General features: G+C 44.3%; 3 protein-coding genes across 7 annotated transcripts; 1 reads left to right on the top strand and 2 right to left on the bottom strand.

The window, feature by feature from the left end:
• Window positions 1-214: 214 nt before the first annotated feature.
• LOC121808169 (seipin-2-like) lies at window positions 215-11,514 on the bottom strand. Of its 5 annotated transcripts, none has more exons than XM_042208549.1 (2): window positions 10,355-11,514; window positions 215-409 (listed from the first exon to the last, which is right to left on the bottom strand). In XM_042208549.1, the coding sequence occupies exons 1-2, from the start codon at window positions 11,444-11,446 to the stop codon at window positions 392-394; spliced, it is 1,110 nt and encodes a 369-aa protein (XP_042064483.1). In that variant the 5' UTR covers window positions 11,447-11,514; the 3' UTR covers window positions 215-391. The 5 variants fall into 5 exon arrangements, 4 of the variants coding, with proteins under 4 accessions (XP_042064483.1, XP_042064480.1, XP_042064481.1 ...); XM_042208546.1 differs by lacking the exon at window positions 215-409 and adding an exon at window positions 1,079-1,335; XR_006052136.1 differs by lacking the exons at window positions 215-409; window positions 10,355-11,514 and adding exons at window positions 1,126-1,335; window positions 1,501-1,671.
• On the bottom strand, window positions 477-2,642 carry LOC121808188 (probable C-terminal domain small phosphatase). Its single transcript, XM_042208575.1, has 2 exons — window positions 1,872-2,642; window positions 477-988 (listed from the first exon to the last, which is right to left on the bottom strand). The coding sequence occupies exons 1-2, from the start codon at window positions 2,322-2,324 to the stop codon at window positions 587-589; spliced, it is 855 nt and encodes a 284-aa protein (XP_042064509.1). The 5' UTR covers window positions 2,325-2,642; the 3' UTR covers window positions 477-586.
• A 9,558-nt stretch (window positions 11,515-21,072) lies between the features above and the next one.
• Window positions 21,073-27,697, top strand: LOC121808127 (probable LRR receptor-like serine/threonine-protein kinase RFK1). Its single transcript, XM_042208492.1, has 24 exons — window positions 21,073-21,471; window positions 22,214-22,388; window positions 22,684-22,755; window positions 22,843-22,911; window positions 23,019-23,090; window positions 23,257-23,328; window positions 23,414-23,485; window positions 23,567-23,638; window positions 23,736-23,807; window positions 23,896-23,967; window positions 24,049-24,123; window positions 24,273-24,338; window positions 24,428-24,493; window positions 24,588-24,650; window positions 24,733-24,780; window positions 24,856-24,899; window positions 24,973-25,349; window positions 25,417-25,612; window positions 25,696-25,842; window positions 26,038-26,156; window positions 26,237-26,447; window positions 26,522-26,759; window positions 26,839-26,989; window positions 27,063-27,697. Exons 1-24 carry the CDS (start codon window positions 21,330-21,332, stop codon window positions 27,414-27,416), a joined length of 3,045 nt encoding a protein of 1,014 aa, XP_042064426.1. The 5' UTR covers window positions 21,073-21,329; the 3' UTR covers window positions 27,417-27,697.
• Window positions 27,698-27,846: the final 149 nt, after the last annotated feature.

Below are 27,846 nucleotides of genomic sequence, written 5' to 3'. Positions count from 1 at the left end.
ATCAAGAAATGACATGTTCATAATAAAATTAACGGAAAAGTTAGTTAATAAAACAGATGATAAATTAATAATATGTGAATGGAAAAATTATCCATCATTATAGTGTAAGAGTAACATTAACAGAGTATCAACTTTGAATATGTTTGTGATATGCTTTTGTATTTTCTAAAAGATTGGCAGTGGAAAATCCATTTACAAGTGGTGTGTTTGAATTCTCAATCTCTTTCTTCTCTTTTTTTCTGATCTCGTTTTTCGCCACAATGATACATATATATCTGTGATTCGATATAGTATAATACTACATGTAAAATTGAAATTAAAACATCAAGTAATGTTCAATTTCATTCCTCTCTTCTTTCTGTTCTCATATTTGGGCACAATGAACTTTATTTCATTTTGGTATTTTATCCTGGATAAAAAAATAAGTATATAGTTACAATTTAAATGAAATATCGTGAAACAATCTTTGATTCGATTTATAATACTCGTAAAATTGAAATTAAAACATCAAATAGAACACAATATGTTCGATAAATCAAAACCCCGAAACGAATCAAGCCCAAAAAATCAAAGCAAATTATAAACACTAAAGCCTAGTCGGAATCCTGTACCTAATAAAATCCCTCAAATCCTCTCCCAAATCACAGCCTTCAAACAGCTGCATCATCTTCCTCAGCTCCTCATCGCCAAGATCATCCACAAACGGCCTAATCGGAATCGCATTTTCTGGCTGAAATTGATACGAATTGGGATTATCATCGATAATCACCACCCTGCTCAGCTCCCTCCCAATTTCCCCCAAATCCTTCACGAATTTCCCATCCACAGCTCTACACGAATTACGATACAATCGATGCGAGATCGCCTTCCTCCAATCGAGCTTATCGAGAACCAGAGACGCATACTCCTCAATTCCAGCTGTGAAAATCACAATCTCGAATTTCTCACTCAAATAGCTCAAAAATTCATCAACGAAAGGCCTTTTCAACTATGCGGCACCGATACGGATACGCGTATCGGTATCCGAAGGATACGGATACGCGGATACGGCTCTTTCCCAAACAACCCGATACGCGGATACGTTTTAACTATTTTTTTTAATAAATAATAATAGTGCAAAATAAATTACAAAATAGATATTCTAATTCAACATAGAGACATTAAAGGTCTATTACACTCAAAATAACATGATAGCAGCAGGTTCTAAATTAGGAAATAATTAAAAGGTAGTAGCAAACTAGCATCAAGCCATCAACATCAAGCTTCTTCCTCATTCCCCGTCTCCTCCAGCTCCACACCTTCATCCTCGGCATCACCCAATCCAAATGATACAGCCTGCAACTCAGGTTCATCAATGGAGAGGTCAGCAACTTCAAGAAGACCAACACCACTAAGGGAATCAAAAGCTGAATTGGGGGAGCAAAAAACTGAATTATAACATAGAAAAGCGATGGCAAAAATAGATACATAAAACGAAAAATCTAAAAAAAAAAAGCATACCGAATCTATGGAGGCGGGGAGTTTTTGACCTAGCTGCGGCTTTCTCAATTGTGTGGAATCTTATATTGTATAGAGCATCATTATTTATAGAGCTAGATTTGTTCATCCAGCTGCAATGGGCTACATCACAAATGGGCTTTTTGGTCCAGCCCGTTAATTCTATCGGGCCGGCTCCTTTAGATGGGCTTTAAACTGGGCCGTATCCACCGAGATACGTATCGAATCTGAGGTTTCCCGGCCCAATACGGCCCATCCCGCGGATACGCCCAGGATACGTATCCGTCGCGTATCCGTCGCGTATCGGTATCGGATACGTATCCGATACGCGATACGGCAACAAAGTGAAGTATCCGTGTTATATAGCTTTTCAAGACGTAGAATTCGGATTTCTCGCCGTCGATTACGGGGCGGACGACGAAATCGTACCTCTCCGGAGGCACGGTAGAGGTGGAGTGAACTAGGGTTTCGTCGAGGTCGAGGAAAATGGTATTTTTCCTAGGGTTTAGGGGCGGAGGGAGAGGGTATTTGTCGGTGAATAGAGTTCGCCGGATATCGGAGGGGGGATTTGATGGGGCTTTTTCGAGGATTTTGTAGCCCTTCTTGCGTGGGGTTTTTCTGGGGGTGGCGATGCGGGCGAGCTTCGTGAAGATCTTGATGAGGTGGCGGTGGCAGGTGTGGAATGATTTGTTGATAGAGGCGACGGCGGCGGCAGCGGCTGTATTCTTGATCGGAGACTTGGTGCGGCTGCGGCGATGGGTGAAAGGGAGGTTTTTCCGGTTTCTGATGGATTTTGTGGGGGTTCTTTTCACTACCTTGGACACCATTTCTAGAGAGAGAGAAAGATGTGAGAGAATTTCGGGGGAGGAGATTTGAGTTTTTTCGGTAGGAAAATAGAGTAGTCATTTTTTAAAAATTAAGTCCGGCTGCAACGGTCGAGTTTGTATAGGTTCGGAAACGAAGCTAAATGGGTCGGATCCGAAGCTAAAAGGGAAAGAGAATGAAGTTAACTAACTGCTGATATTTGCCGTATATTCAATTTTTTTTGGTGGGGATATACAATTTTTTTTTGTTGACCACCGGCGTACCAAATTCGCCTATGGCAGAATCCGACTAATCCTGTTCGACCGGCCCGTGACCTCAAGGTCACCACAGCTCCGCGCTGCCAATTGCGCTACGACCCGTTGGTGATACACTTTTTATTATCCATTGAAGTTTTTTTTTCTTAGTTTCAAATCCCTCAAATCTTTAATCTCTTTTATGACAAATAATAGACAAAACAAACTGACGAAGCCAAACATATAGAATATGCTCTTACATTAGCGGAGTTTTCATGATCTAATAAAACATGTAAGAAAAAAAATATTGGTCCTAAGTTGTAACTATATACAAACTTGGTTTGAAAAATATACTTATATGTTCTACGCACAAAAATGCAGTACTGTGTCGAGTACAAACAAGGAAAGAACAAGGCACAACACGACGCTCCCCCACATGCATGAGGGCACGTTGTTATTCTTGTTCCCCGTCCTTGTTTTAGCTTTCACATGATAAGATCATGGTGAGTGGTGGGCTCTCGAGGCGTGGCTTCCCAGAGCCTTATTTTGGGGATGATGAGAGGTCTGCAGCAGAGGAGAGCAAAAACCAACTCAATCATAAGCACAGCCATGCTTACCCACACAAACAGTGTTTTCTTCCAGAACCACAAGATCCTTTTTGGGAGAGGGAGATTGGACTCGAGGGTCAGGGATGCGCTGTATATTTCTGGGGCTCCAGCACCGTGTGAGTACTTGATAGGACCAGCGGCTGGAAGGTTTACAGCCGCCGAGGAAGTGGGAAGGCAGTTAGTGGAAGTGAGAAGATCAAGGAAGCAGATCATAAGGGACAGTCAGCTGGAAGTGAGAAAATCATGGCTGCGAAGGAGTAAAGGAAGCAAATCATGGGATTCCTAAATCAAGGCTGCAAAGGAGTAAATGGAGCAAATCATGGGATTCCTAATTTTATGCATTCTAGTATTTATTTTACAGTATAAATAAATGTAAGCTAGGGAGTCCAAGATATCTTGGAGAGATCATTTGTATTGGACGACTTGGTCGTAGGCCTCTGCGGAGGATTGATATTTCTTTACATTCCATTCAATCAAGTGATCGTTCCTCTCTATTCTGCATTTACAAATTATTAAGTGTGATTGGAGAGCATATCCCGTGCTCTCTGCCTCTCTTCCGCCCTTCACTCCTAACAATTGGTGCGGTGAACGATGGTTAGCTCTCGATCGGACACGCGGCTGGAAGAATTGGAGAAGGCTGCGGAAAATCTGGAACAGGGCAGGCTCTTGTTGGACGCGGCGGTGACTGAACTGAATGCCCAATTCCGCCGCACCGACGACCAAGTAATGGAGGTACGTTCTAATCTGAACGCCATGCGCGAGGAGATGCGTGCGGGGTTCGCTTCACTCAAGCTGAAGGATAAGTCCGGACCGGAGGACGAGGCCACCTCAGCGAATCGGGGGTCAAAGTCGACAGCTGCGGGTGGTGTATCGACGTCACCCATGCCTACCTTTGACGGCTCAGAGGCCCTCGCGTGGCTGGCAAGAGCAGAGCAGTTTTTTCTGATCTCGGAAACCCTTCCCGAGCACCGGGTTGGCGTCGCCATGGTAGCTCTGGCAGGCGCTGCCCTCCCGTGGTACCAGTTGTTACGACAACGAGTCCCGGATCTGACGTGGGCTCGATTTGCAAGGGAATTGATGAAACGTTTTGGAGGCAATGGAGCTTTGAATGAATATGAAGCATTCGCCGCAGTCCGTCACACCGGCTCCCTAACGGACTTCGTGGCTGCTTTCGAGGCGCGACTCGCACAGGTTCCAGATATCTCGTGTCATCAATACCTGGGATTTTTTATGGCGGCACTTCGCCCTGAGGTCCGCCTACAAATGAAGGCCGCCAAAATCACTACGTATGAGGATGCGGTCGAATTGGCGTTGGACATTGACATGATGGCATCCGCCCAGCCCCCGCGATCAGCGCCCACCCAATCATCCACCCAGCCACAAACATATGCAAACCAGCCAGCTCGCTCTTTCTCAAAGGGGTACTCCCAATCCCCCTCTCACTCCTCTGGCTCGTCAAGACCCCTATCCAAACGCTTCCGGAACGTGTCTCCAGAGGAGTATAGGCGGCACATAGCAGCAGGGACCTGTGTCAAGTGCGGCCTGAAGTTCGGGCCGACTCATAGATGCCCCCCCAAGACGCTCAACGTCCTGATCTGCGAGGAGGAAGAAGGATCAGCCGCTGATTCAGATCCCGAGGAGTCAGAACTTGTGGACAACAACGTGGAGCCGCAGCTCTCCGTCCTATCCCTGAATGGGCTGGACACGACCAATACAATGAAATTATTTGGGGAAATCGACTCACAACAGGTCAAGGTGATGGTGGATAGCGGCGCTAACTACTGTTTCATTTCAGAACAGTGTGCCCAGCGGCTCCAGCTGCCGATTACTCCCACATCGCCCTACTCGGTGGTGTTGGGCGACGGGACCACACGACGAGCAGCAGGGCTCTGCAGGGGCGTGCTTCTTACATTAGAGAAGGAGAAGTTTGTGGTCTCATGCTATGTCTTTCCCCTCCGGAACATCGACGTAATTTTGGGGGTATCGTGGCTCGCTTCTCTCGGATACGTCTGGGCAAATTGGCAGCACTCTTCCATGGATTTTTCAGTCGACGGCCGGCACGTTTCGCTCAAAGGCGATCCAACTCTAATGCGGCGGGCCTGCTCCTCCCAGGACCTCCGCTGCCTCGAGGAAGGTGACTGCTGCTGGGTCCTCCACTCGGTACAGAAAGAGGTCGTGGCGGAACCTTTCGGGATCAGCTCGTCCCTGTCCCAGGCAGCCCATTCGCAACTGCTGAAACTGATAGAGGAGTTCCCTTCGATCACACGGGAGGCCACGGGTTTACCCCCCCGCCGCCGCACTGACCATCGCATACCTCTGCGACCAGGTACTGACCCCGTCTCTGTCCGCCCATATCGGTATAATCATTTACAGAAAGATGAAATGGAGAAGCTCGTCGCCGAGATGTTGACTTCCGGGGTGATTCAGCCAAGTACTAGCCCTTTTTCTAGCCCGGTACTCCTTGTGCGTAAGAAGGATGGCTCTTGGAGATTTTGCGTCGATTACAGGGAACTGAACAAGCGGACCATTCCCGACAAATATCCTATTCCAGTGATACAGGAATTACTTGACGAACTACATGGGGCCAAGTGGTTCAGCAAGATCGACCTGAAAGCCGGCTATCACCAAATCCGGGTAGCCCCTAACGACGTGCCCAAGACGGCGTTTCGCACACATTCCGGTCATTATGAGTTCCTGGTTATGCCGTTCGGCCTCACCAACGCCCCGGCAACATTCCAGAGCTTGATGAACGACATCTTCAGGCCGGCGCTACGCAAGTTCGTTTTGGTTTTCTTTGACGACATCCTCGTCTATAGCACGACCTGGGCAGATCATATGCGCCACCTTCGACGTGTTTTTGAAGCCTTGCACGCTCACGCCCTCGTCGTCAACTCCAAAAAGTGTCTTCTTGGGCGGGACAGCGTCGAGTATCTTGGGCATATCGTGTCCCTTGAGGGTGTTAAAATGGACCCCGCCAAGATCTCGGCGGTCCTCCGCTGGCCGACTCCGACTTCTTTAAAGAGTGTTCGCGGATTTCTCGGCTTAACAGGGTATTATCGCCGTTTTATCCGCGACTACGGCAAGATCGCAGCCCCCCTTACGGAGCTCTTAAAGAAACCACCGACACCCCACGCCAAAGCCGCTTGGATCTGGCCAACGGCGGCAGCCTCCGCTTTCGACGCTCTTAAAAAAGCACTGACTTCCGCACCTTTACTCCGGATGCCAGATTTCACGAAGGAATTTGTGATTGAATGTGACGCCTCGGGCCGAGGCCTAGGGGCGGTATTAATGCAGGAACGTCAACCGGTGGCCTACTTCAGCAAAACCTTGTCCCCTAGGAGTTTAGCAAAATCAGCCTATGAGAAGGAGCTCATGGCCCTCGTCCTCGCGATCCACCATTGGCGCCCCTATTTGTTGGGCCGCCGCTTCATCATTCACACGGATCAGCGCAGTCTGCGTCAACTGTTAGCTCATCCACTAGCAACTCCAGCGCAACAAAATTGGGCGGCCAAGTTATTGGGTTACGATTTCACTATCGTATACAAGGAAGGAAAGCTGAATAGGGCGGCCGACGCCCTCTCCCGTCGAGATGAGGACGTGCTGGAACTCTCCGCCATCTCAACTCCGTCATGGCCGGAATGGTCAACGATTCAGGCAACTTTGTCCTCGGACCCGGCCCTATCAAAAATCAAATCTGCACTGGAGGCCGGACAGCCAACCTCCCCTCATTACGAGCTGGTGCACGGCACTCTGTTTTACAAAGGGAGGATTGTGGTCCCCCCCCATTCCCCATGGATACCGAGGCTGCTGGCAGAGTTCCATATCACGCCTACCGGTGGACATTCTGGCGCCTACCGAACGTACCGCAGGGTTGCTTCAAACGTTTTTTGGCCTGGAATGATGAAGCAAGTCACAAATTTCGTCGCGGCTTGTGCAACGTGTCAGAGGCATAAAACCGAAACAAAGTCTCCCGCCGGTCTCTTGCAGCCCCTACCAATTCCGGACCGTATTTGGGAGGATATTAGCATGGACTTCGTTTCCGGTCTACCTAAGGCAGGGGGGTTTGACTGCATTTTTGTCGTCATTGACCGCCTTTCCAAGTATGGTCATTTCATAGGCCTTCGACACCCATTCACAGCCCGGCAGGTGGCGGAGCTGTTCACGCACGAGGTGGTTCGTCTTCATGGCGTTCCAAGGTCAATCGTGTCTGATCGTGACCCTATTTTCCTCAGCTCATTTTGGAAGGAATTGTTTCGGGCCACGGGAACAACATTGAAGATGAGTTCCGCCTATCACCCCGAAACAGATGGGCAGACGGAGGTTTTGAACCGGTGTTTGCAGACGTACCTGCGTTGTTTTTCATCTGACCGACCGAAGCAGTGGAATAAGTGGCTAGCATGGGCAGAGTACTGTTATAACACCAGCACCCATTCGGCTTCGGGCATGACTCCTTTCGAGGTGGTCTATGGTCGAGCTCCGCCCACCTTGCATACCTTCCTCCCGGGGGAGATTCGAGCCCAAGCCGTCATAGACACTCTTCGCTCTCGCGACGAGGTGTTGGAACTGCTACGCCATCATCTCCGGCGAGCTCAAGACCGTATGACAGCTTCAGCAAACAAGCGGCGACGGGATGTCGAGTTCAGCGTGGGTGACATGGTCTATTTGAAGTTCCGCCCCCATCGCCAGTCCACCCTCTTCACGGCCCGAAACAGGAAGTTAGCTCCGCGTTTTTTCGGGCCCTTTCGGGTCGAGGCTCGCATTGGCGCGACAGCTTATCGTTTGCAGCTTCCCGCTTCGTCCCGCATCCACCCGGTATTCCACGTTTCCCTTCTCAAACGGGCCATCGGGGATGCACCGGTGGAGGCCACGCTGCCGGACGGGCTCGTCAGCGCTGACCCTCCAATTCTACCCGAGAAGGTGTTGTCAAGGCGTACTGATCTGCGGGAGGGCGAAACAGTTGACCAAGTCCTCATCAAATGGGACGGGTTGGAGGAAGATGAAGCTACTTGGATGGATGTGGCAGATGTCAAGGGTCAATTTCCATTCTTCAGCCTTGCGGACAAGGCTGTTTCGACGACCGGGGCAGTTGATAGGACCAGCGGCTGGAAGGTTTACAGCCGCCGAGGAAGTGGGAAGGCAGTTAGTGGAAGTGAGAAGATCAAGGAAGCAGATCATAAGGGACAGTCAGCTGGAAGTGAGAAAATCATGGCTGCGAAGGAGTAAAGGAAGCAAATCATGGGATTCCTAAATCAAGGCTGCAAAGGAGTAAATGGAGCAAATCATGGGATTCCTAATTTTATGCATTCTAGTATTTATTTTACAGTATAAATAAATGTAAGCTAGGGAGTCCAAGATATCTTGGAGAGATCATTTGTATTGGACGACTTGGTCGTAGGCCTCTGCGGAGGATTGATATTTCTTTACATTCCATTCAATCAAGTGATCGTTCCTCTCTATTCTGCATTTACAAATTATTAAGTGTGATTGGAGAGCATATCCCGTGCTCTCTGCCTCTCTTCCGCCCTTCACTCCTAACAGTACTCAGCTCGCTGCTCAAGAACAACCCTTATGGAAGCGGTTGGGGGTTCACCTTCGGTGAAATCTTTGAAGTTTGCTATTAGGTTCTGGGTTTCTGATGTGTAGCCGGTCAGAATGGGGGCAACCTTGAGGAAAGTAAGCAGGAGGCGAATCGGCTGGCTCCTGTACTGCAGCACACAGGGACGTCGTGATGTTGCGAGTATTTGGCCATCAGCGGCAAGGAAATCGACTCTGACCTTCAAGGAGGAACACATAATAATCAGATCTAATAGGTAAACTGTTGAATTTGGTGGACCAAATTGATTGGGCTGATATTAATTCAGGCCCAGTCTGAATATGAGCAGCCCATTTTCCTTATGTGGCCCGCTACTTACTTACCTGTCCCAATGGCCGCCGCGTGGCTGCTCCACACCGATCTCCAATGCTAGCCGTTGATCTTAGGGCTGTGCTTGTTTTGTGAGAGTAAGTCAAGCCAGCCGTTTCCTCTCCTCTCATTATTCACTTCACTCTCTCTCTCTCTCCCTTCTGTGATGAGCTCTCCCTTCTCTCTTCTTTCTCTCACTTCATCAGAGATGGTTTCCTCCATTCATCTCCTTAGATTTTTGGTTTCTACCATTGAATCTATGTTTTAGTTAGTTCAATCGGTGAAGATCTTGAGTGTGGTTACTCTCTCGGTTTCTTGCTGAGTTCTGGAGTTGGATCTGACCTAGGGTTTCAGATGACCTGGCTGATGTGTAGTGTGAGGGATCTTGTGTAGACTTGGTGAGATCCGTGTGAGTAGTGAAGGTTTGTGTGTGAGGAGGCCGGTGCTGGCGGTAGTCGGTGACGCGGTAGAGCTAGACACCGGAGTTCGACGTTTCTCTTCGCCTTGTGACTCTTGGTAGAAGTTGTAGGGAGGTTCTTGGCCTGGTGTAGTCGCTGTTGTGACCTGAGCCACATCATGTTGTTTCTGACCTTGTGTTGTCTGTTCTGTGTTAGATCCTTCGGGATCATTGTTTGGGTTACTAACATGTTTACTTAGTGTACAGGCATTAATCGGAGGAGCTTGACGGTTCAAGTCTGGTGAAGGATTTGAACATAGCTAGGGTTTCTTGTACTTAGTTGTTCACTGTAATCTTGTTTTTCCCTTTTTTGTAGCTGGCTTGTGTTCCTCTGAGTCTAGCCAACTCAGTAAGCGGTGTAACAGCAAAAGAGGTCCTAGTAATAGTGTCATGGTGGTCTGATCCCTACATAAACAACGGGCATGTGCACCAGGGCTTCGGATACATAATCTAATGTGAAGCATGCCTAGAGAGTAGAGACCGAAAAGATGTGGCAAATCATCAATTTTTTCTCTGTTTTGCGATAAACTACACATAGAAAGGGAGATTCCTAGCAGTATACGCCAAAAGTTGTAGATATCCCATATATAGTTGAAGCATATAAAACTTCAGAGTTAAACAATCTATATGAGGAGAAACAGGGAGCGTTGCGTGTATACTGAATCAAAAAGGGATGCAAATGGAAGTCCTAGGCAGCAAGCCATTCTTGAAAGCTCTACATAAACCAAACGGCTCACTTCATACGATACAATTATAAATACATATATTCCAATACCAACAGCCTTGCAGTTCATGTAGGAAGCAGATAAACAACATACACTTAAACACATACCTGAAACATCCCAAGATGTTGGTTGTATTCAGACTCGGGCAACTTTAGAGACACAGTAATCTGCAACCCATGATCCCATGGCACGACCCTTGATCCACTGCTCTTAAAGATCCCATGCTTCTCAACGAAATGCACCATGTCACGATTCATCTTCACATTTGACATAATCGGCACCAATGCCACCGGGCACTTCTCTGAAAAATCAAAATTCAAGCTCCTAGTCATAGTAATCGGCTCCTCCACCACCATTTTTATCAACACTCCGCCCATCACAAACGCCGACACCAACAATCCGACCAATACAAAACACACATAAGCTGACCACAACAATCCCCAACCACATTTCAACCCTAATTTCAAAATCGCTCGCTGCTCTTTCAACCATTCATATACATATTCTGAAGCAATTCCAAACGTGAGATTCCATATTGTTTTCAATTGCTGAGCTATAAACCCTCGGAATCCCAGCAAGAGCCCCAAGGGGTTAAACACAATCATGTACGAGTAATACGCCAATCGAATCGTAAACGTAAAAATTTTGACTAGCAAATCAATTTGGAAGGTAATAGGCTTGATTACTATACCAGCCAGCTTGAATGGAAGGGTCGAACCCAAATCCGAATCATCACTTCCTCTGAAGCCCAATTCTCCACTACGAGCTGCTTCGGTCGCATCCGTTACCGTCGATTTCTCTTCGTTCATCTCACTCCTCAGCAAAGCAAGCTTCGTATCCTCCAATGCCTTCTCGTATCCCTCGAATTTCCGAGAAAGCGATACCTCTCTTTCTCTCAAGTATTTGTCCACATTTTCCTGCGTGCCGAGCTTCGCCGATTCCGCCGTGTCATCTCTGAAGGATTTTTTTCTCGACAGAGACCTGCGGCGGCGGAGAACCGCTGGCGGCGGGGATTTGTCTTCCAGATTGGATTCAATTGGAACGGGGCTAGGATCCGAGATTGATTCATCGCGATTGGATTCGATTGAATCGGAAAATTTCTCGCGACAATCGTAAAATTCGAATTCGTCTACGGCATCTTGATATTCATCTTCGTCGTCGCCAAATTGCGCGCTCGATTTCGCTTCCTCCATTCCCATGTATATGGCCTGAAATTTGTATGATGGAGATTTTTGCCTTTTTTTCTTTGGGTTATTGTTATACGTTGTGCCCGGGGAGTTGTACACGGGGAATTAACGGCTGTGGGAGGACACTAGTTTTTAATACCACGACTCAATCCTAAATAAATAATTATTTAATAATTAAGTATAGCTAACCCCTTATGATTAAAATGATCTCATTACTCTATTTTAAATTGTATCTTGATAGTATTAATTTTTCTAGGAAACCGAACCGCATCTAATTTATTAATTAATGATTCAGATAACTCTCTCTCATTAGAGCATCGACAATAGTTGACGAGCCAGCGGACGAGCGACCGGCGAACCGCTCATCCCGTCGCGCTCGTCCACTATTGTTACCGGCGAGCGCGTCGCGGACGACCCCTCGTCCGTCGTCTCGTCCGCTATTGTGGGTCCTCTACGGACGAGCGGTATTTCCAATTTTTTTTAAAACTCTATATATATGGCTCGTTTCAGTTCATTTTCATTCGCACCACTTGTATTAACGAGTTTCTCTCTCTCTACTCTCATTTCTACTCAAGATAAATGGAGCACCACGACAGCGACTCCCCAGCGACTAGCGAATCGCAAACTACCACGTTCCTGATTGGAAGTGAAACGGGCGAGATGTCCCAGATGCCGGGGATGATGCCACAGTACTACAACATGTACTCTTGGCCCAGATGACAGGGATGATGCCCCAAATGGGGGGCATGAGTGCTGGCACAACCCAGATGAGTCGGATGATGCCTGCGATGATGCCCCAAATAATGACCCAGATGAGCGGGATGATGCATGGGCAGCCTGCCATTGCCGGGGGGAGTAGAGGGGGGGGCCCGGGTCGTCTGGGGACAATGTCTATCGTCCCACTATTGAATTTTTTACAGGGGCCTCCCAGACCTGTACTCCACTGGAGTCTCAATACACTTCTGCTGAGACTTTCTCACTGGAGGAGTTGGGTCTATCTCCGGTTAGGATACCTCCCACTCAGAGTCCACCGGCTGTAGAACGTCGGGGTGGTTCGAAGAAGGGCGGGTGAGTCCTCACAGGCGGGGGTTGGGCGGAGGACGATGAGGAGGAGGGGCGGCGAACCGTCTGGAGTGAGGAGGAGTGTGTGGCTTTGTCAAAAGCTTGGATCAATGTCTGCGATGATCACATTCGCTCGAGCAATCATAGAATCGACAACATGTGGAACCGCATCTCCCATGCCTACTGTGTGTTTAAACCGGCGGATGGAAGGTTTCACACGTCTGAGGAGTGCCGGAAGACGTGGGACCGACTAAAGGCCGTCGTCTGCCGATTTGCCAGCCTATACGAGAACAACACTTGCATGCTTACCAGCGGCCAGACCATAGAGGATGGCGATGCAAGAGTTCCCCGAGCGCGGCAAACACAGCCCGTTTAAACACTGGGACTCCTATGTGGTGCTGATGGAGTCGGCAAAGTTTCGGGCGGGTGTTGCCGCTGGCTGGCCGAAGCGGTAGAAGATCAACACCGGCGGCGACTACAGCAGTAATGCCAGTTCCGCCGACCTCCCCGACGATGGCGAAGATATCCCGACCCCTCCCTTGTTTAACCGCCGCCGTCGCCCGATTGGGCAAAAGAAGACAATGCGGATATCTAGGGGAGGCGCCAGCAGCGGGTCCCAGGAGGTCCAATTGGCAGCCCCTACAACAGTCCAGCCGACCCCCGAGCCCTCCCGTATAGCAAATATCTAACATCATACGAACATGATAGAAACCATAAAGGAGTGGAGAGCGACCGATGACCCCATACACAAGGAGATGTTGCAGGGGGGTCATCGACTTGATGAGGCGTGATGTGGGGCTCCCACCCATCGGCGGTGGGGGAGCATCTGGGGACTCCGATGCCGCCGCGACTGGCGTAGGGGACGACGAGGAGTGACAGGGGGGCCGCGTGTGTCGAAGCTATTGGGATGTTTTTTTTCTTTTTGAACTATGTATTTTTTTCACTATGCAATTTTTTTTAATTATGTACTATGTTTTTTTTATTTATATAAAATGTTCGCATTTTCCCGTATTCGTGTCGAATTTTGAATTCCGTATTTAAATTTTGTATATAAATGTGAATTTGTTTGTTGGGAAGTCCTAGTGCTAGTTTACTACTGTGCAGTGGAAAGTCCTAGTGATGTGACAGTGGGGTGGAAAGTTCTAGTAATGTGGCATAAGGTGTTTTTAGGAAATCTTAGTACTAGTCCGTAGGAAGTCCTTCCCACTGTGAATGCTATTAGTTGTTTTATCAACACTAGAACTATCACCACACATCTGGGCTTGGGTTCATAATACGGGCTTTTGACTTGAGTCGCACAAAACAGCCCAATGAGTCTTAATTTTCCAAACAGGTTCAAATCTGAATAATTCGGTTAATTAATTTTAAATTCAAAATAAAATGGCGAAGGGATAATGACGGTGCTATTGTGCTGCTAGTAGTGACTAGTACCAATCATGGCAAGTACGTTTAGTTTCTATATACTATTATTACATAGAAAAAATTATTCATCACACAACTTCATATTATTAGTAACAAAAATGCGTTTGTACTTCCTATCTTTTTGTTTGAGACAGTTTACTCAGAGCATCATTAACGCCGCGGGCTGGGTCCGGCCCGCGGCACCGCGCGTTAAACCCCCCTGATTTGCGGCCTGGGATGGTCCCAGTGACGCAGTCGCGTCCCGGGGCCGCGCCCGGGGTCCGTCCTGACCTGGCGTTAGGCGTGCCCGTGCTCCACGCGCTGCGGTGTTGGATGTCTTCCGGGCTGGGCCGCAAGTCCCCTCCATTTTTTTCATTTTATTTGCCTATATATACTCCATTTGTGCACCATTCTTCCACACTTTGCCCATTTCAATCCTCTTGTATTACAATATTTCCGGCTTCTATGGTTTAACAGCGACGAACGCCAATGAATGAGTTCATCAACGCCAACAGCAACGTACGTGCCGCCATCGCCTAACCCGGATGCGACGCCTAGTCCGGGGGTGGTTACCAACATGGAAATAACATCGCCAGTTAGCACTAAGCACTGATGAGTACGAAATCAGTGATATGGAGTCCGCTGAAGGGAGGGACAAGGGCAAGGTTGCGGATGATGAGGGGCCGAAGAAGTATAGTCCGCAGTAGTGATGCCCACGGTTCGTAAACCGACGGTTTCGATTTTGAGAAAGTTCGAACCGGAACCGAAACGTGAGGCTATTTCAAGGTTCCGGTTCTGGTTCGAAAACTGGCGGTTCCGGTTCCGAACAGCTGGTTTTCGGAATGTTTTCACGGTTCTGGTTCGAAAAACGACGGTTTTCGCAGTTCGGTTTTTTTTCTATGTAATTTGAAATTTGGACTTATACAATAAATTGGAACAAGACAATGGATAATTTAAATTGAAATAAGACGAATAAGGTGAAAATCATATCAATTTTATTGAATTTGAGTTGTGACGGACAACGATACATTACAATTTACAATACATAGTATACAACAATGTGATATAATTTACAAGTGTCGTCGGAACATAAATAAAAAAACATGAAATGGGGGGGAAAGGAAAAAATTGAAAAGGGCTTGAGCTCAACTTAAACTTTCAAAGTTAAACTCGTCAAATTTAAGTTGAGTTGCATACGTATCCACAATTTTATTGAGGAATCAAAGCCCACGTAGTTCTCTTACCTTGCTTACCTTTTTGGTCGACCGCTCGCCATTCACCCCCCCGGTCATTGATATTTTTGAGCTTGAGCGCCCTCGCTTCCGACCTCGTCATCGCCATCGGTGGAAAAGTCTTCACCATCACTCTCTACACGGAAGTCGAAATCCGGCTCTTGTGCTCTCATGTCCGCCTTTGCCCAATCATCAAGTAACATAGTGACTTCCATGTTTTTGGCGGAGAGATTGCTCCTTTTGTCGTCTAGGACACAATCGCCGACACTAAAAGCTTGCTCAACGGCGACGGTGGAAGCGGGAACGACGAAAATCTCCTTAGCCATTATCGAGAGTATTGGAAACTCTTTGTCATGTTCTCCCCACCAATCAAGGACGTCAATTTGTTGAGTAGAAGGACATGCATCTTGAAAAATAGAGCGCGATTCCAAATATATATATCTAACTCACTAGTAGCTCCAGTCCTATTGGTTGTAGCACCGTATAGATCTTGCAATTGTGATACTACGTCTGGATCAATCATGATATTGCTATAGTTCCCGCCACCAAAATCAAATGTAGAAGGACTAGGAGGAGCACGTACCCGGTGAGTGGTCTTATACCGCATTCCATATTCCACGTAGAGAGCACGAAGTGCACTATCTAACCTTAGTTTGATTTCATCAACATTCGGAAGACTTAGTGATGTGAATCTCCAAAATTAGCCCAAGACTTGTTCTTGTAAAAAACAACACTATTGAAATTACAACAATCTAAAAACACTACAAAAACATAAAAACCCATTACATTGAAACTGAATAAAATTTTACACTAAAAAGGATAGGTGTTCCATCCCACAAAAAGATAGAACAAAAATAGAATGGACGAGGGGGATCGAAATGGAAGAAGTTGAGGAGTGAACAAATGACCTCTTGAAGACCGAAGGACCTCCACCAAAAAGATGATGGCAACCCTTGGCAACTTTCATCCAAGTAACCATTTATATCGACTCACTCGCTAGCTACACGACACTAGGGTATACTTTCGTTCAAGCTCCGCCACTAGAGATATACTCTTTCGAGCTCCGCTCCTAGGGTATACTCTCACTCAAGCTCCGCCACTAGCTACATGGTGCTAGTTGTGAATTTACCAAGTGTCTAACCCCGGGCCAACCACCAAGTAACCATAGCCCGGCCATGGATTTTTCCAAACATTCATCTCACCCAACATGGGGAGGGACTCTCACAAAGGAGACACTCTTTTTCTAAACTCAATCTATTCTTAATCTATTACAAATGATACAAAAGACCCTATTTATAGATGTGAGAGGTTAGGAGATGAAAGGTCACTCAAACTAGGGTTAGAATATGAAAAGGCACTTAAAATAATTCAAAATCCCGCCTTTTGAAATATTCCCGAACACACATCGCCCGGTCGGGTGAACACTCTGGAGCCTCCTTCGCTTGACTGCGCGACTTTTGTAAAACGACCATAACTTTCTCATCCGAGCTCCGATTGAGTCGTGCAAGATACTTACGCGAAGCTCTTTCGACGATGAAGACAACGGTAGTCTTTGAATAGCATTTGGACATCATATAGATAGGCGAATCGTCGCTCGAATCTGACCCCAATTGCAGATTGGCTCATTGTCACCTCTTTCACCTCACGTTCCATGGTTTAGCACTACCCGGTTTTGCATCACTTAGTTTGAAGCATTCTCCTCTTGTCAAGCCCATTTCGCGAAGTTGAGAAAAATCCAAATCGTGCAAACAATCATAGTACATGTCTAAAATGTTATGAACACCATGCAACTTCCACTTTGTATCCAAGTATTTTGCAATCAAAAACACATTTGGAATACGCGCAAAATATTTCAACCATTTTTCAACCATATAAAACAAAATAGCCCTCAACTCTATGAATTGAGTATTTTTCACACATGTCTTAAAACCAATTGCCACATACATGCAATGCTCCAAAATGCGCACAGAAGTAGGATAATAAACACCGGATAACTCAACAGTGGCATTTTTGAAAGCTTGGAATAATCGAAACAAAATCCATGTTGTGGTCCCAACAAGAGGGTATTAAAAGCAAATCAGAAGGAACATGCATACAACTTCTAAAAAAATCACATAAATATTCAATGTGGTTCAAGGTCGACTCCAACATATCGTACGTCGAGTTCCAACGAGTTGAAACATCCAAACGAAAATTGGTGTACCTGCACTGCTTGCTATGACAATATTTCTTCCAAGCTCTACCAATAGGAACTTTGTTATGGATAAACTTAACAGCAGTTCTAATAGGATCAACATACTTTTGTCACAAATCGGTCGCATCTTGAACACAAAAATTCAAAATATGAGCAATACATCGCACATGAAAATATTTGCCATCAATAACAAGATAACATGCACTGATGAGTTCATCTATACTAGCAGTGTTAGCGCTAGCATTATCAAAACCAACGGAAAAAATTTTATTGATCGATTGAAATTCATTCAAAACTTGAATGATCAATTGAGCAATTGCTTGTGCAGTGTGTGGTGCGGGAAATTTCCGAAATACAATCAAACGTTTGTTTAAAGTCCAACTGTGATCAACGAAATGCATAGTGATGTCCATATATGAATTTTTGTAAAAACAATCAGTCTACACATCAGAGCAAATAGAAACTTTATGACTCAAGTTAACAATAAACGTACCTAATTGCGCCTTCTTTTCCAAGCATTGTCTAACAACACCTCGAGTCATAGAAGTTCGACTCAATTTTCGTGCAGCGGCATTATAAACTTGTCGCATACTCAACTCAAACGCATCGTTATCAAAAGCATTGAACGGAAAATGTTTCATCACAACAAATCTAGATATCACATTAAGAGCATTTTTGTGATCATATTTTAAAAGAGTATTGCTACACATACCTGATGTTTGGGATGAACCCGGTCCCGACTCCATGTTGAAAGTTGAGTTGAGTTTGGGTTGGAGCGATATCAAACTCGACCAGATGCGCTTTCTCCATGTGACGGGTAAATGTACCATATCCTCCACCCTTTCGGAATGTGTATACGTTTTCGCAATAGTTGCAATACACATTATAAATGTCCGGATTGGTATTATCTTGTACCTTCTTGAAATGTTTCACCATGATGTTTGAGGTTAAAGACCTTTCAATTGGTTTAGGAGGTTGTGGAGGGTGTCCACGACGACTCCTTGGTGGTGGTGGGGGTGGCATTTCTTGAACCTCTTCCGCCTCTTCCTCCTCCTCCTCGTCATCATCATCATCATCATCATCATCATCATCATCATCATCGTCGTCGTCGTCATCAAGATTCACAGGGGTTGGAATTTGTTGAGCTCGAATCTACAAAATAATATTTGTATTGTAAATATCAAATACTAGAATTATGAACAATAATGTAATGTAATTCATAATTAATAATATTAGTAGATAATAATTATTAACCTGCCACGCATCCATGTTCCTTTGAGAAATCTCATCAATAACAGATCTTCGACTTGGCCTCTTGGACTTTCCCTTTCCCTTATCAACACGACCTTCTCGGGATGAAGACATCTTGATAGTAACAAAATATATAGTAGAAAACTAGAAATATGGAATAATATATATTTTTTGTTTTAGCAATTGAGAAAGACAACTTATAGAACTACGAGAACAAGTATAAGTGTATAACAATGCGTAATAAGAGTAGCACTTGAATAATTCAAATGTAAGCACAATAGCACAAATGAGAAATGAGAGACAAAGAGAGAGAATTGGGAGATTGAAGAGAGAAACTCTTGTTAACACAAGAATGGGGTGAATGTAAGTGAGGATAGAAGGGGGTATTTATAGATAAAAATGGGGGGGGGGAATGGATGAATTTGAATTCAAAATCAAAATTAAAAAAAATTGAATTTCGGCCGAAACCGACGGTTTTGGTGTAAAACCTCCGGAACTGCCGGTTTTACAGCCAAAACCGCCGGTTAGGTCAACAAACCGCATGCAAAACCGCCTGCCAACCTGCAACGTGTCAACCTCGTGTTCCGCACCGGAACTGGAAACTGCCGGTTTCACGGTTAACCGCCGGTTTGTGGTAAAAAAACCGCCTGAAAAAGTTGCGCACCGCTGCCGCCTCGGAGACCTCGCCGGAACCGTGAAATCGCCGGTTAATCGGCGGTTCGGTGACGGTTCCGGTTTGACAAATCTTGAACCGGAACCGAACCGCGATTCCAAATGCGACGGTTCCGGTTCAAAAAAATTGCCACGGTTCCGGTTCGGCGGTTAACCGCCGGAACCGAAAACCGTGGGCATGTCTAGTCCGCAAGAGACATTGTGGCTGGCCAAGAACTTCGTCGACGTCTCCAAGGATCCTATCATCGGCAACCAGCAGAGCGGCAAAGTGTTCTGGCAGCGGATTGTGGAGAAGTAAAACATTGGTTGTCCTAGAGGATCGTTCGAGCGTAGCTACGTGAAGCTACGCAAGCATTGGGGTCGGGTCCAAAAGGAGATGAACTAGTGGAATGGCAAGTTGACCAATGTACTCCGGATGTGGCCGATCGGGCATAGCGAGATGGACCTCGTGGAGAAAGCCAGGGCGGAGTTCTTCTCTGACGGGAAGAAGCAGTTCAAGTACTTCGACGTTTGGAAGCTTGTCGAGAAGAGCCTGAAGTACACCGGTGGGGCAGAACAGGCGCCAAGTGGGCCGCCGAAGAGAATCAAAGTTTCTGCCGCCGGAAACTACTCTTCGAGCGAAGGAGGTCCGGCAATCGACCTCAACGTGACAGACGACGACGTCTTCCTCTCATCCCTTAGCACTCAAAGTCGTCGATGGGAACAAAGACGGCAAAGAGGAAAGGGAAGGGGAAGGCAACTGCGAGCTACTCTGCTATGCCACCACCGCCGCCCAATCATTCTCTGGATAAGATATCCGACTCTATGTCGGAGATGAGTATTACCTGGCGGATGAGCCAGCTGACGGAGTTGACATCGAGGGATACCTCTACAATGTCGGAGTTCGATCTCGAGTTACACCATGAGATGATCGCCTACCTTCGCGCACAAATTTAGGGGAATGATGATGTGGAAGAGACTTGAGGCCTGAATTGCGGACAGGGCTAATGATTCTCTCATTGAAAAACATGGATAAGTGAGTGTAGACCCATCATAGAAAATCCAAAAGAGAAAAGATAAATGTACATACATGTACATAATATCCTTAAATTTTTTAATTTAATTGAATTTGATCAAAAACTAGTTTTGTTATTTATTATATTATATGTAGCAATAAGAAAGAAGTGATATATAAATTTTATGTCGAATCATAATATTATTCTGAGCTTGATTCGAATTAATTATACAATTTTTAGTAAAAAAATATTTTTTTTACTTAAATATACAAATATTAAGTTAAAATTTCAATTTTTCAAAATGAATAGTATGAAATTCATTGAAATCAATTAATATTTATAAAATAATTTTTAATATAAATTATTAAAAAAAGTTCGATGATGTACGTACAATTATATATTATAATTATTTTTAATTAACAGAATCTTGAACACCTAAGCTTCGGGGTGGATTAATTGAAAATGATTTCAGTGGATGATATTTCAAACTCAATCCGTAATGGAGTTGGTGTGATTTTTTTGTCGTATTCTGGAAGTGGCAAAATAAACAATTATAAAGAGATCAAAAGTAAAACAAAAATAGTTGTACTCCGTACTACTATAATATTAATAACAGTATAACACATCTTTTTGGATTTGGATTCATAATCCTTGAATTCAAGTGTTATTACTTTTGTGAGACTTCAAATTTCATGCACATACATGAATTCGCCGCCGTTTTTGAGTTTTCTCTCACATCAAAGCGCTCTCTCCGACTTTTCCTTAATAAAGTTAATTAATATACTCAAATGTTTTCGTAAGGCAAAATTTTGTCGTGATTTTAGAATATCTAACTCTTTAAATTCAAAAATAGAAAGAAGTAAAGACTAATCTAGTTACATTAGATTCTGCAATAAAAGTGAAAAGAAAGTTCGTATGAAGGAGGAGAAGAATGACAACTGCTACTCAGAAATGATAAGATTTTCCCCCAATTAGTCTCTCTCTAGTCTCTATTTGAATCTTCCTTATTAGAATGCACAGCCACGCACTGTACACTAAATTATTGACCCTAAAGCATTACTCACTTTAATTCCTAATACTGAAAGTTCATGTTTAGTCTATGCAAATTCTTGACTTATCGATGCTCGAAATCGAATATGCGTCTCACAGAAACCGTTGCTTCTTGGTTTATTGCCTTTTGCTTCATGGGGCTGCTGAAAGTTTCCCAATCACAAGTGCCACAAGAAGAAGGTAACCAATATTGATCTCTGTTTCTTGAAAGCATTTATGAGAAACGTGACAACTTTACTAAGTTTTCACTTGATTGAAAATGACCCATTAATAAGATGAAAGACGGATGCAATAAAAATTGAATCTTTATCGTGCTTTCTTCAAATTAATTCTCCCCTTGTTTAATCCATTTTGGAATAGTAATCTTCATTTTGTTTTAGTGTACTAAAATAGCAATCTTCATTTTTTAGTTGTTTAGTTTTGATAAAATTTGAATCTTTTGGGTGCTTTCTCGAAGTTGAAATGCCTCTTGTTTACTTTAGATTGAATTGTGGGTTGTGGGATAATTTGCTACTTGGTTTAGTGGATTTAATAGTAATCTTCATTTTGTTTAGTCTGGTATTATAGGAACTTTGCTTTTGCTGTTGTTGTTAAGCTTTGTCTGAGTACTATTTATTCTTGATAGAAAATGATTCAGTAGCAATATTGAAAGAGGGATGCAAGAAAAGTTGAATATTTAGGGTGTTATCTGTAAATTCCCTCTTGAGTAATTCAATTTGGATTTGATAAAGACTAAAGATTAATACACATTGACTTATGGGTTTCGGAGTTGATTTACCTTGTTGATTTATGATATGCTATGCACATGATGAAGGAAGCATAATTTTGTTTAGTGGACTGGAATATTGATTTTGATTAGTCGATTATCATACTACTAATCTTGATTTTGTTGTTTTTGTTATTGTTTGTGCCTGTTGTTTAGTGTTTGCTCTTCAGCAAATTGTGACTGAGATGGGTGCAAGGTATTGGAAATTCAACAGTGACCAATGCGAAATCGAGATGGTTGGGATGTCGCCTACTCCCCCGACCGATTCCGAGGGCTATGTTGATTGCAACTGCAATTTCAAGAACAACACTGTCTGTCATATCACCAATATGTATGGTTTCTATCTCTGATCATTTCTATGTTTGCCCACATTCCCCGTTTCTACAAAAAGACCGATGTTTATTGTGTCGTGTTCATATTTTTGTAGACCTTTAGTTGCCTTCACAATATTTTTCACATCCAGAATCCTACCCCTTGCCAGTTTCCATTGTTTTCAATTCATACAATTTTGCTCTTGTTGTTCTCTTAAAAAGCCATGCCATTTGAACTTGAGGCATATTTCCTATTTATTTCCAATGGAAGCCATAAATTTAGTTCATGAAGAGTTAAAATCCAACTCGTTGCAGCGTGCTCAAGAGTCTCAATCTTCCGGGAGTTCTTCCTATTAACATCACGAAGCTTCCCTACCTTCAAGCTGTGTAAGAACCTTTGTTTACCATTCTGCTCAATGATTTATGTATGCAAACATCATATTGCCTAACATACTCAGACACTTTCACTGTCAGTGATTTCGCCTACAACCTCCTCAGCGGAACAATCCCAACACAATGGGTTTCGACAAATTTGACTAGCATGTATGATAAATATATCTCAAACTTTTCGACTAAAGTCTAGAATGCAAGAATTTGCTGCAGACTCGTTTCATGAATATTTAGCGGTAATGCCAGAATTTTCGTTGCAGCTCTCTTGTCGTAAATCGCTTGTCAGGGGAGATACCCAAGGAACTTGGAAACCTTACTACCCTCACGTACCTGTATGTCTTCGTTTTATCTCCATATCCATTTATTGATGCCAAAGTATTCTATTTGGAGGCACTTCACAGTTCTTCATGATTTCTCATTTTCGTTTCAAGTTCAACCAATTGTGTAATGCTTGGCCTTATTCTAATCTCGATTGTATTTATCGATGAGTCTTACCAGTGGCCTCGAAGCAAACAATTTTTCAGGGACTATTTCTTCCAATATTGGGAAATTGATTAACTTGAAAACTTTGTAAGACTCCATATCCCTATATATGTTTGTTCTAAATTAGAAATATGATGCATAAGCCAATGATAGATGATTGATTAAATTGCAGGACACTGTCTTCCAACCGATTGACTGGGAATCTGCCCGTAACATTTGCAGCACTAACAAATTTGAATGATTTGTAAGTACTCTATGCAATCTTGCTCTATTCTTGTCTCCAATTTTCATTTGTATACTCAGTGTTTCTTCTGTTGAGTTACAGTAGGATAAATGATAACCGTCTAAGTGGACGAATACCCAACTTCATTCAGAACTGGAAACAGGTTACGAGATTGTAAGATCTTAATCCCAACCTATGCTAAAACAAACCAAACCATTTTATTTTTCATTGAGCATACATGTTCTAATTTTTCGACTCTGTCTGAATGAAGAGAGATGCAAGCAAGTGGACTAGTGGGGCCCATTCCGTCGAATATATCCGTTCTCACTATGCTACATGATTTGTAAGCTCACTTAGTCAACCAGTTTTAGTGGCGTTTATACATATTTATTACTGCTTAGAAGTTAGATTCACGTAGTTTACTTATGCAGGAGAATTAGCGATATTAATAGTCCGGCTTCAAATTTCCCATTGCTAATAAGCGCTGCAAACCTAGAGACATTGTATGCATCACTGCAAAAAAGCTTCGTTGATTTTCTTATCTTGCTTTTTTAATTAGCTAATGACATTTGCTCTGCATATAGGGTGTTGAGGAACTGCAACATTTCTGGAGCAGTGCCTGATTATATTTGGAGACGACTCCGAGTTCTGGACATGTTGTGAGTGACCAAATACGCGACTTGATATGAATATGCATATATTTGATTTGCCATGTAAAAGCTACTAGTTTTTCTTTTTTTTCTAGGAAGTGAACTTGATTGAGAACTGGCTGATTTTTTTTCCTTGTTCGATTTTGTGTTGTTTTTAGGGATATCAGTTTCAACAATTTAGTCGGGGAGATTCCACATAACATCGCAAGGGATCTGAAAACTGTGTGGGTGAAAATTACACTTGAATCTTATAAAATGATCGCTCTGCCTTCTTGAGTACTCTGACTCGTGTGTGTATATAATACGATGGTAGGTTCGCGACTGGTAATATGCTCAGTGGAGACATACCCAATGCACTCTTGAAGGAAGGGAGCATCATGTATGTTTCTATTTATAAATATACTTGCTGCATATCGTGTTTATTCTTGCAGGCAACTCGATCTTTTCCTTTTGTTGATGCTAATTGTGTGCAGTGATCTGTCGTACAACAATTTTACTTTGCAAGGCCCCGATCAACCTGCGTGCCAAACGAACATGTAGAGTACATCTTATATATCTATTTACTAGACATTATTCGTTTCTCGACTTCTATATTTATTAAGTTTTTGGTGGTGTTAGGAACCGAAGGGTGAACTTGTTTAAGGGCTCGTTGACTGGAAACATTCTGTAAGATGAATTTCTGTTTACTTGTATAAAACTTGATAACTTGAGATGCTAATGGCTGTGCTTAACCATTGACAGACAACGAATGCTTCCATGTACAAGGAACGTAGCCTGTCCAAGATGTACGATAACTTTTCGTTATGTGGCTATATTTGATAAGAACTTTGAATAAGTTTCCTTACCTCAATTTGGCAGATAAATGTTCGTTACATGTGAATTGCGGTGGCACTGACCTGACCGTCGAAGATCACAAGAGACGAGTTTTGTACGAAGGAGACACAGGAAGTGATCCTGTGAGATTTTTGAGCGAGAATCACTGGGGCTTTGTCAGCAGTGGGAAATTCTTGGACGGACCTTATTCTTACAGCTCACGTGTAGTCCGACCCATGTCAAATATAACTATCCCGGACTTGTACACCACGGCACGCCTCAATCCCATGTCTCTCACATACTTCCATTACTGCCTCGAGAATGGGAGCTACAATGTGAGCCTCCACTTTGCGGAGATAATGTTCACGGACGACAGCACGTATAACAGCCTCGGGAGGCGCTCATTTGATATATACATCCAGGTTTGTCTCTCAACATACAAGAAACGTGATGATCTGGTGTTTTTTTCTCTGATCCTCTCTGTTTCAGGATGATTTAGTGGAGAAAGATTTTGATATCGGAGAAGAAGCTCGTGGAAATGGGAGGCCTGTAGTTAGGTCTTACAATGCCACGGTGCGTGATAGCACGTTGGAGATCAGATTTTACTGGGCTAGTAGAGGGACTAAGCGGATTCCTAGCTTCGGAGTTTTTGGTTCTCTTGTATCGGCTATTTCAGTGGATCCTAGTAAGCACGATCTATACATTTTCGTGTAATGTTTGACTTAACCTAGAAATGTTAGCTCACATTTTTGCTTTTTGTCACTGCAGATTTCAAGGTTTGCAAAGATGGGGATAAAAAGAAGAATATAACGGGTTATATCGTGGGTCCGGTGGTTTCTGCCTTCGTGATTTTCTTGATTGCAGGCATCGTTTGGTGGAAGTGTCTCCGGAGACGCAGAACTCGCCTAGGAAAAGGTGATGTCCGAATCCCTCGTTGTCCAGTAATTTGTAAAGGCCTTGTGTTTTATGACGCCAATACTTGTTGTACGACTCTTGTTAGGGTGTAGAACTGAAGGAGAACTAGCACGTAGAAGTGCAACGCGTGTTGAATTGTTTGACACATTTATGATTTCTAAAGGCTTGCTCTATATTTCTTGCTTTTGTGGACAGGGTTCGATGGCTTAGAGCTACAGACAGTTGCGTTTTCGTTGAAGCAAATCAGGGCAGCTACGAACAACTTTGATGAGGTGAACAAGATTGGAGAAGGCGGCTTTGGCCCTGTTTACAAGGTATGTTTAGTATAGCTTAATGCCTGCATTTCTATGTTTGATTTCGTGTTTCGTGGCTCCTGACGAAAAATTTAGTGCAGGGTTTGCTGCAGGATGGAACTGTGATTGCTGTTAAGCAGCTCTCGTCGAGATCAAGGCAAGGGAACCGTGAGTTTCTCAACGAGATTGGTATGTTTTCTTGCTTGCTGCACCCGAATCTCGTGAAGCTGCACGGGTGCTGCATTGAAGGTGATCAGCTGCTGCTCGTGTACGAGTACATGGTGAACAACAGCCTTGCTAATGTCTTATTCGGTAATTAAGTCTTTACTCATTTCGTTAATTTTGATTCGGCTCGTGAGGTTTACGTTGGGTGGCACCGTTTTCAGATTCGAACAAGAGCCAGATGATCCTCGACTGGCCAACGAGGTTCAAGATCTGCATTGGGATCGCGAGAGGTTTAGCCTTTCTCCATGATGAGTCTAGGCTCAAGATCGTTCATCGCGACATCAAAGCTACGAACGTGCTGCTCGACGGAGATCTGAACCCAAAGATATCCGATTTCGGATTGGCTAGGCTTAACGAGGACGAGAAGACGCACATTAGCACAAAAGTTGCTGGAACGATGTGAGAGTTCATCGTCTTAATTATTTTTGAAACTTTTTGCTATAGTGCTTGCTCGCTCGTCTGATTTACTTGTTTGCAGAGGGTATATGGCTCCCGAATACGCGCTGTGGGGCTACCTGACCGACAAGGCCGACGTCTACAGCTTCGGAGTCGTGCTCCTAGAAATTGTGAGCGGGAAGAGCAACAGCAACTACATGCCAAGCCACAACTTCATTTGCCTTCTAGATTGGGTACGAATTCTCGCGAGCTCTTCGAATCTCGGTTTTTTTTTTTTATCGTAAAAGCCTATGTGTAATGTCTCAGGCTTGTCACTTGCAAGAAAGCAAGAATATCGACGAACTCATCGATGAGAGACTGGGATCTCGATTGGACCGAGAGGAAGTCGAGAGGGTAGTCAAGGTGGCGCTTCTGTGCACGAACGCAACCCCATCCGTGCGGCCTACAATGTCGGAGGCGGTGCGGATGATGGAAGGGAGCCTTGCTATACCGGACACGGTCGCGGAGGGGAGCACGGAGTTGAGGATGGAGGCCATGAACAAGTTTAGGAAGGAGAGCCGGATCGACACTAGCATGTCGGGAGCTGTGGGAATCGATCCGAGCTTCTCCTCGTTTGCCACTGATTTTTCCGAATTCGGTAGAGAGAGTGTATCACATTGATCGAGTCGCGATCCAACCTTTCGGTGTGGCCTAGTTGTTTGGTCAAGTGAACTACGAGCGTATCAATAGAGTCTTGAGCATTCGAGGCTGCGACGTAAAGCTGAATGAAGGTAGCTTAGACACGTAATGGTAGATAGCATTACTGTTACATTCATGTAAAACTTGTATGTAGCGGCTGAAGGTGATATCATTTTTGTCATATTCTGTCAAGTATCATGTATAATTTGTAACCATCACCACTGTGTTGTAGTTTCTTACGTAAATGGTTTCTGATTTTGATATTTATACGTCTATAGTTTTTGATAAAATATCATGTGAAATCTTTCAACTTCAGTTGGTGGTCAACTTCAAACCAATGTTTATATTTTCGTACTATTTCTAATAGCCATTTAGAGTATTTGATACGCTTTTGATGGGCCATTGATGTTAA

The sequence above is a fragment of the Salvia splendens genome, chromosome 6, assembly GCF_004379255.2.
Source record: "Salvia splendens isolate huo1 chromosome 6, SspV2, whole genome shotgun sequence".
Classification (NCBI taxonomy): domain Eukaryota; kingdom Viridiplantae; phylum Streptophyta; class Magnoliopsida; order Lamiales; family Lamiaceae; genus Salvia; species Salvia splendens.
This window is presented reverse-complemented; position numbering and strand designations above follow the sequence as displayed.

What these genes read in the sequence shown, in the direction of transcription:
- LOC121808188 (XM_042208575.1), bottom strand. Translation starts at nt 2,324, where the DNA reads ATGGTGTCCAAGGTAGTGAAAAGAACCCCCACAAAATCCATCAGAAAC. An exon ending in AGAAATCCGAATTCTACGTC is followed by an intron (nt 989 to 1,871) that starts TTGAAAAGCTAT and finishes GGTGCCGCATAG; the next exon opens with TTGAAAAGGCCTTTCGTTGA.
- LOC121808169 (XM_042208546.1), bottom strand. Translation starts at nt 11,446, where the DNA reads ATGGGAATGGAGGAAGCGAAATCGAGCGCGCAATTTGGCGACGACGAA. An exon ending in AACATCTTGGGATGTTTCAG is followed by an intron (nt 1,336 to 10,354) that starts GTATGTGTTTAA and finishes CCTGAGTTGCAG; the next exon opens with GCTGTATCATTTGGATTGGG.
- LOC121808127 (XM_042208492.1), top strand. Translation starts at nt 21,330, where the DNA reads ATGTTTAGTCTATGCAAATTCTTGACTTATCGATGCTCGAAATCGAAT. An exon ending in ACAAGTGCCACAAGAAGAAG is followed by an intron (nt 21,472 to 22,213) that starts GTAACCAATATT and finishes CCTGTTGTTTAG; the next exon opens with TGTTTGCTCTTCAGCAAATT. An exon ending in TCGACAAATTTGACTAGCAT is followed by an intron (nt 22,912 to 23,018) that starts GTATGATAAATA and finishes TTTTCGTTGCAG; the next exon opens with CTCTCTTGTCGTAAATCGCT.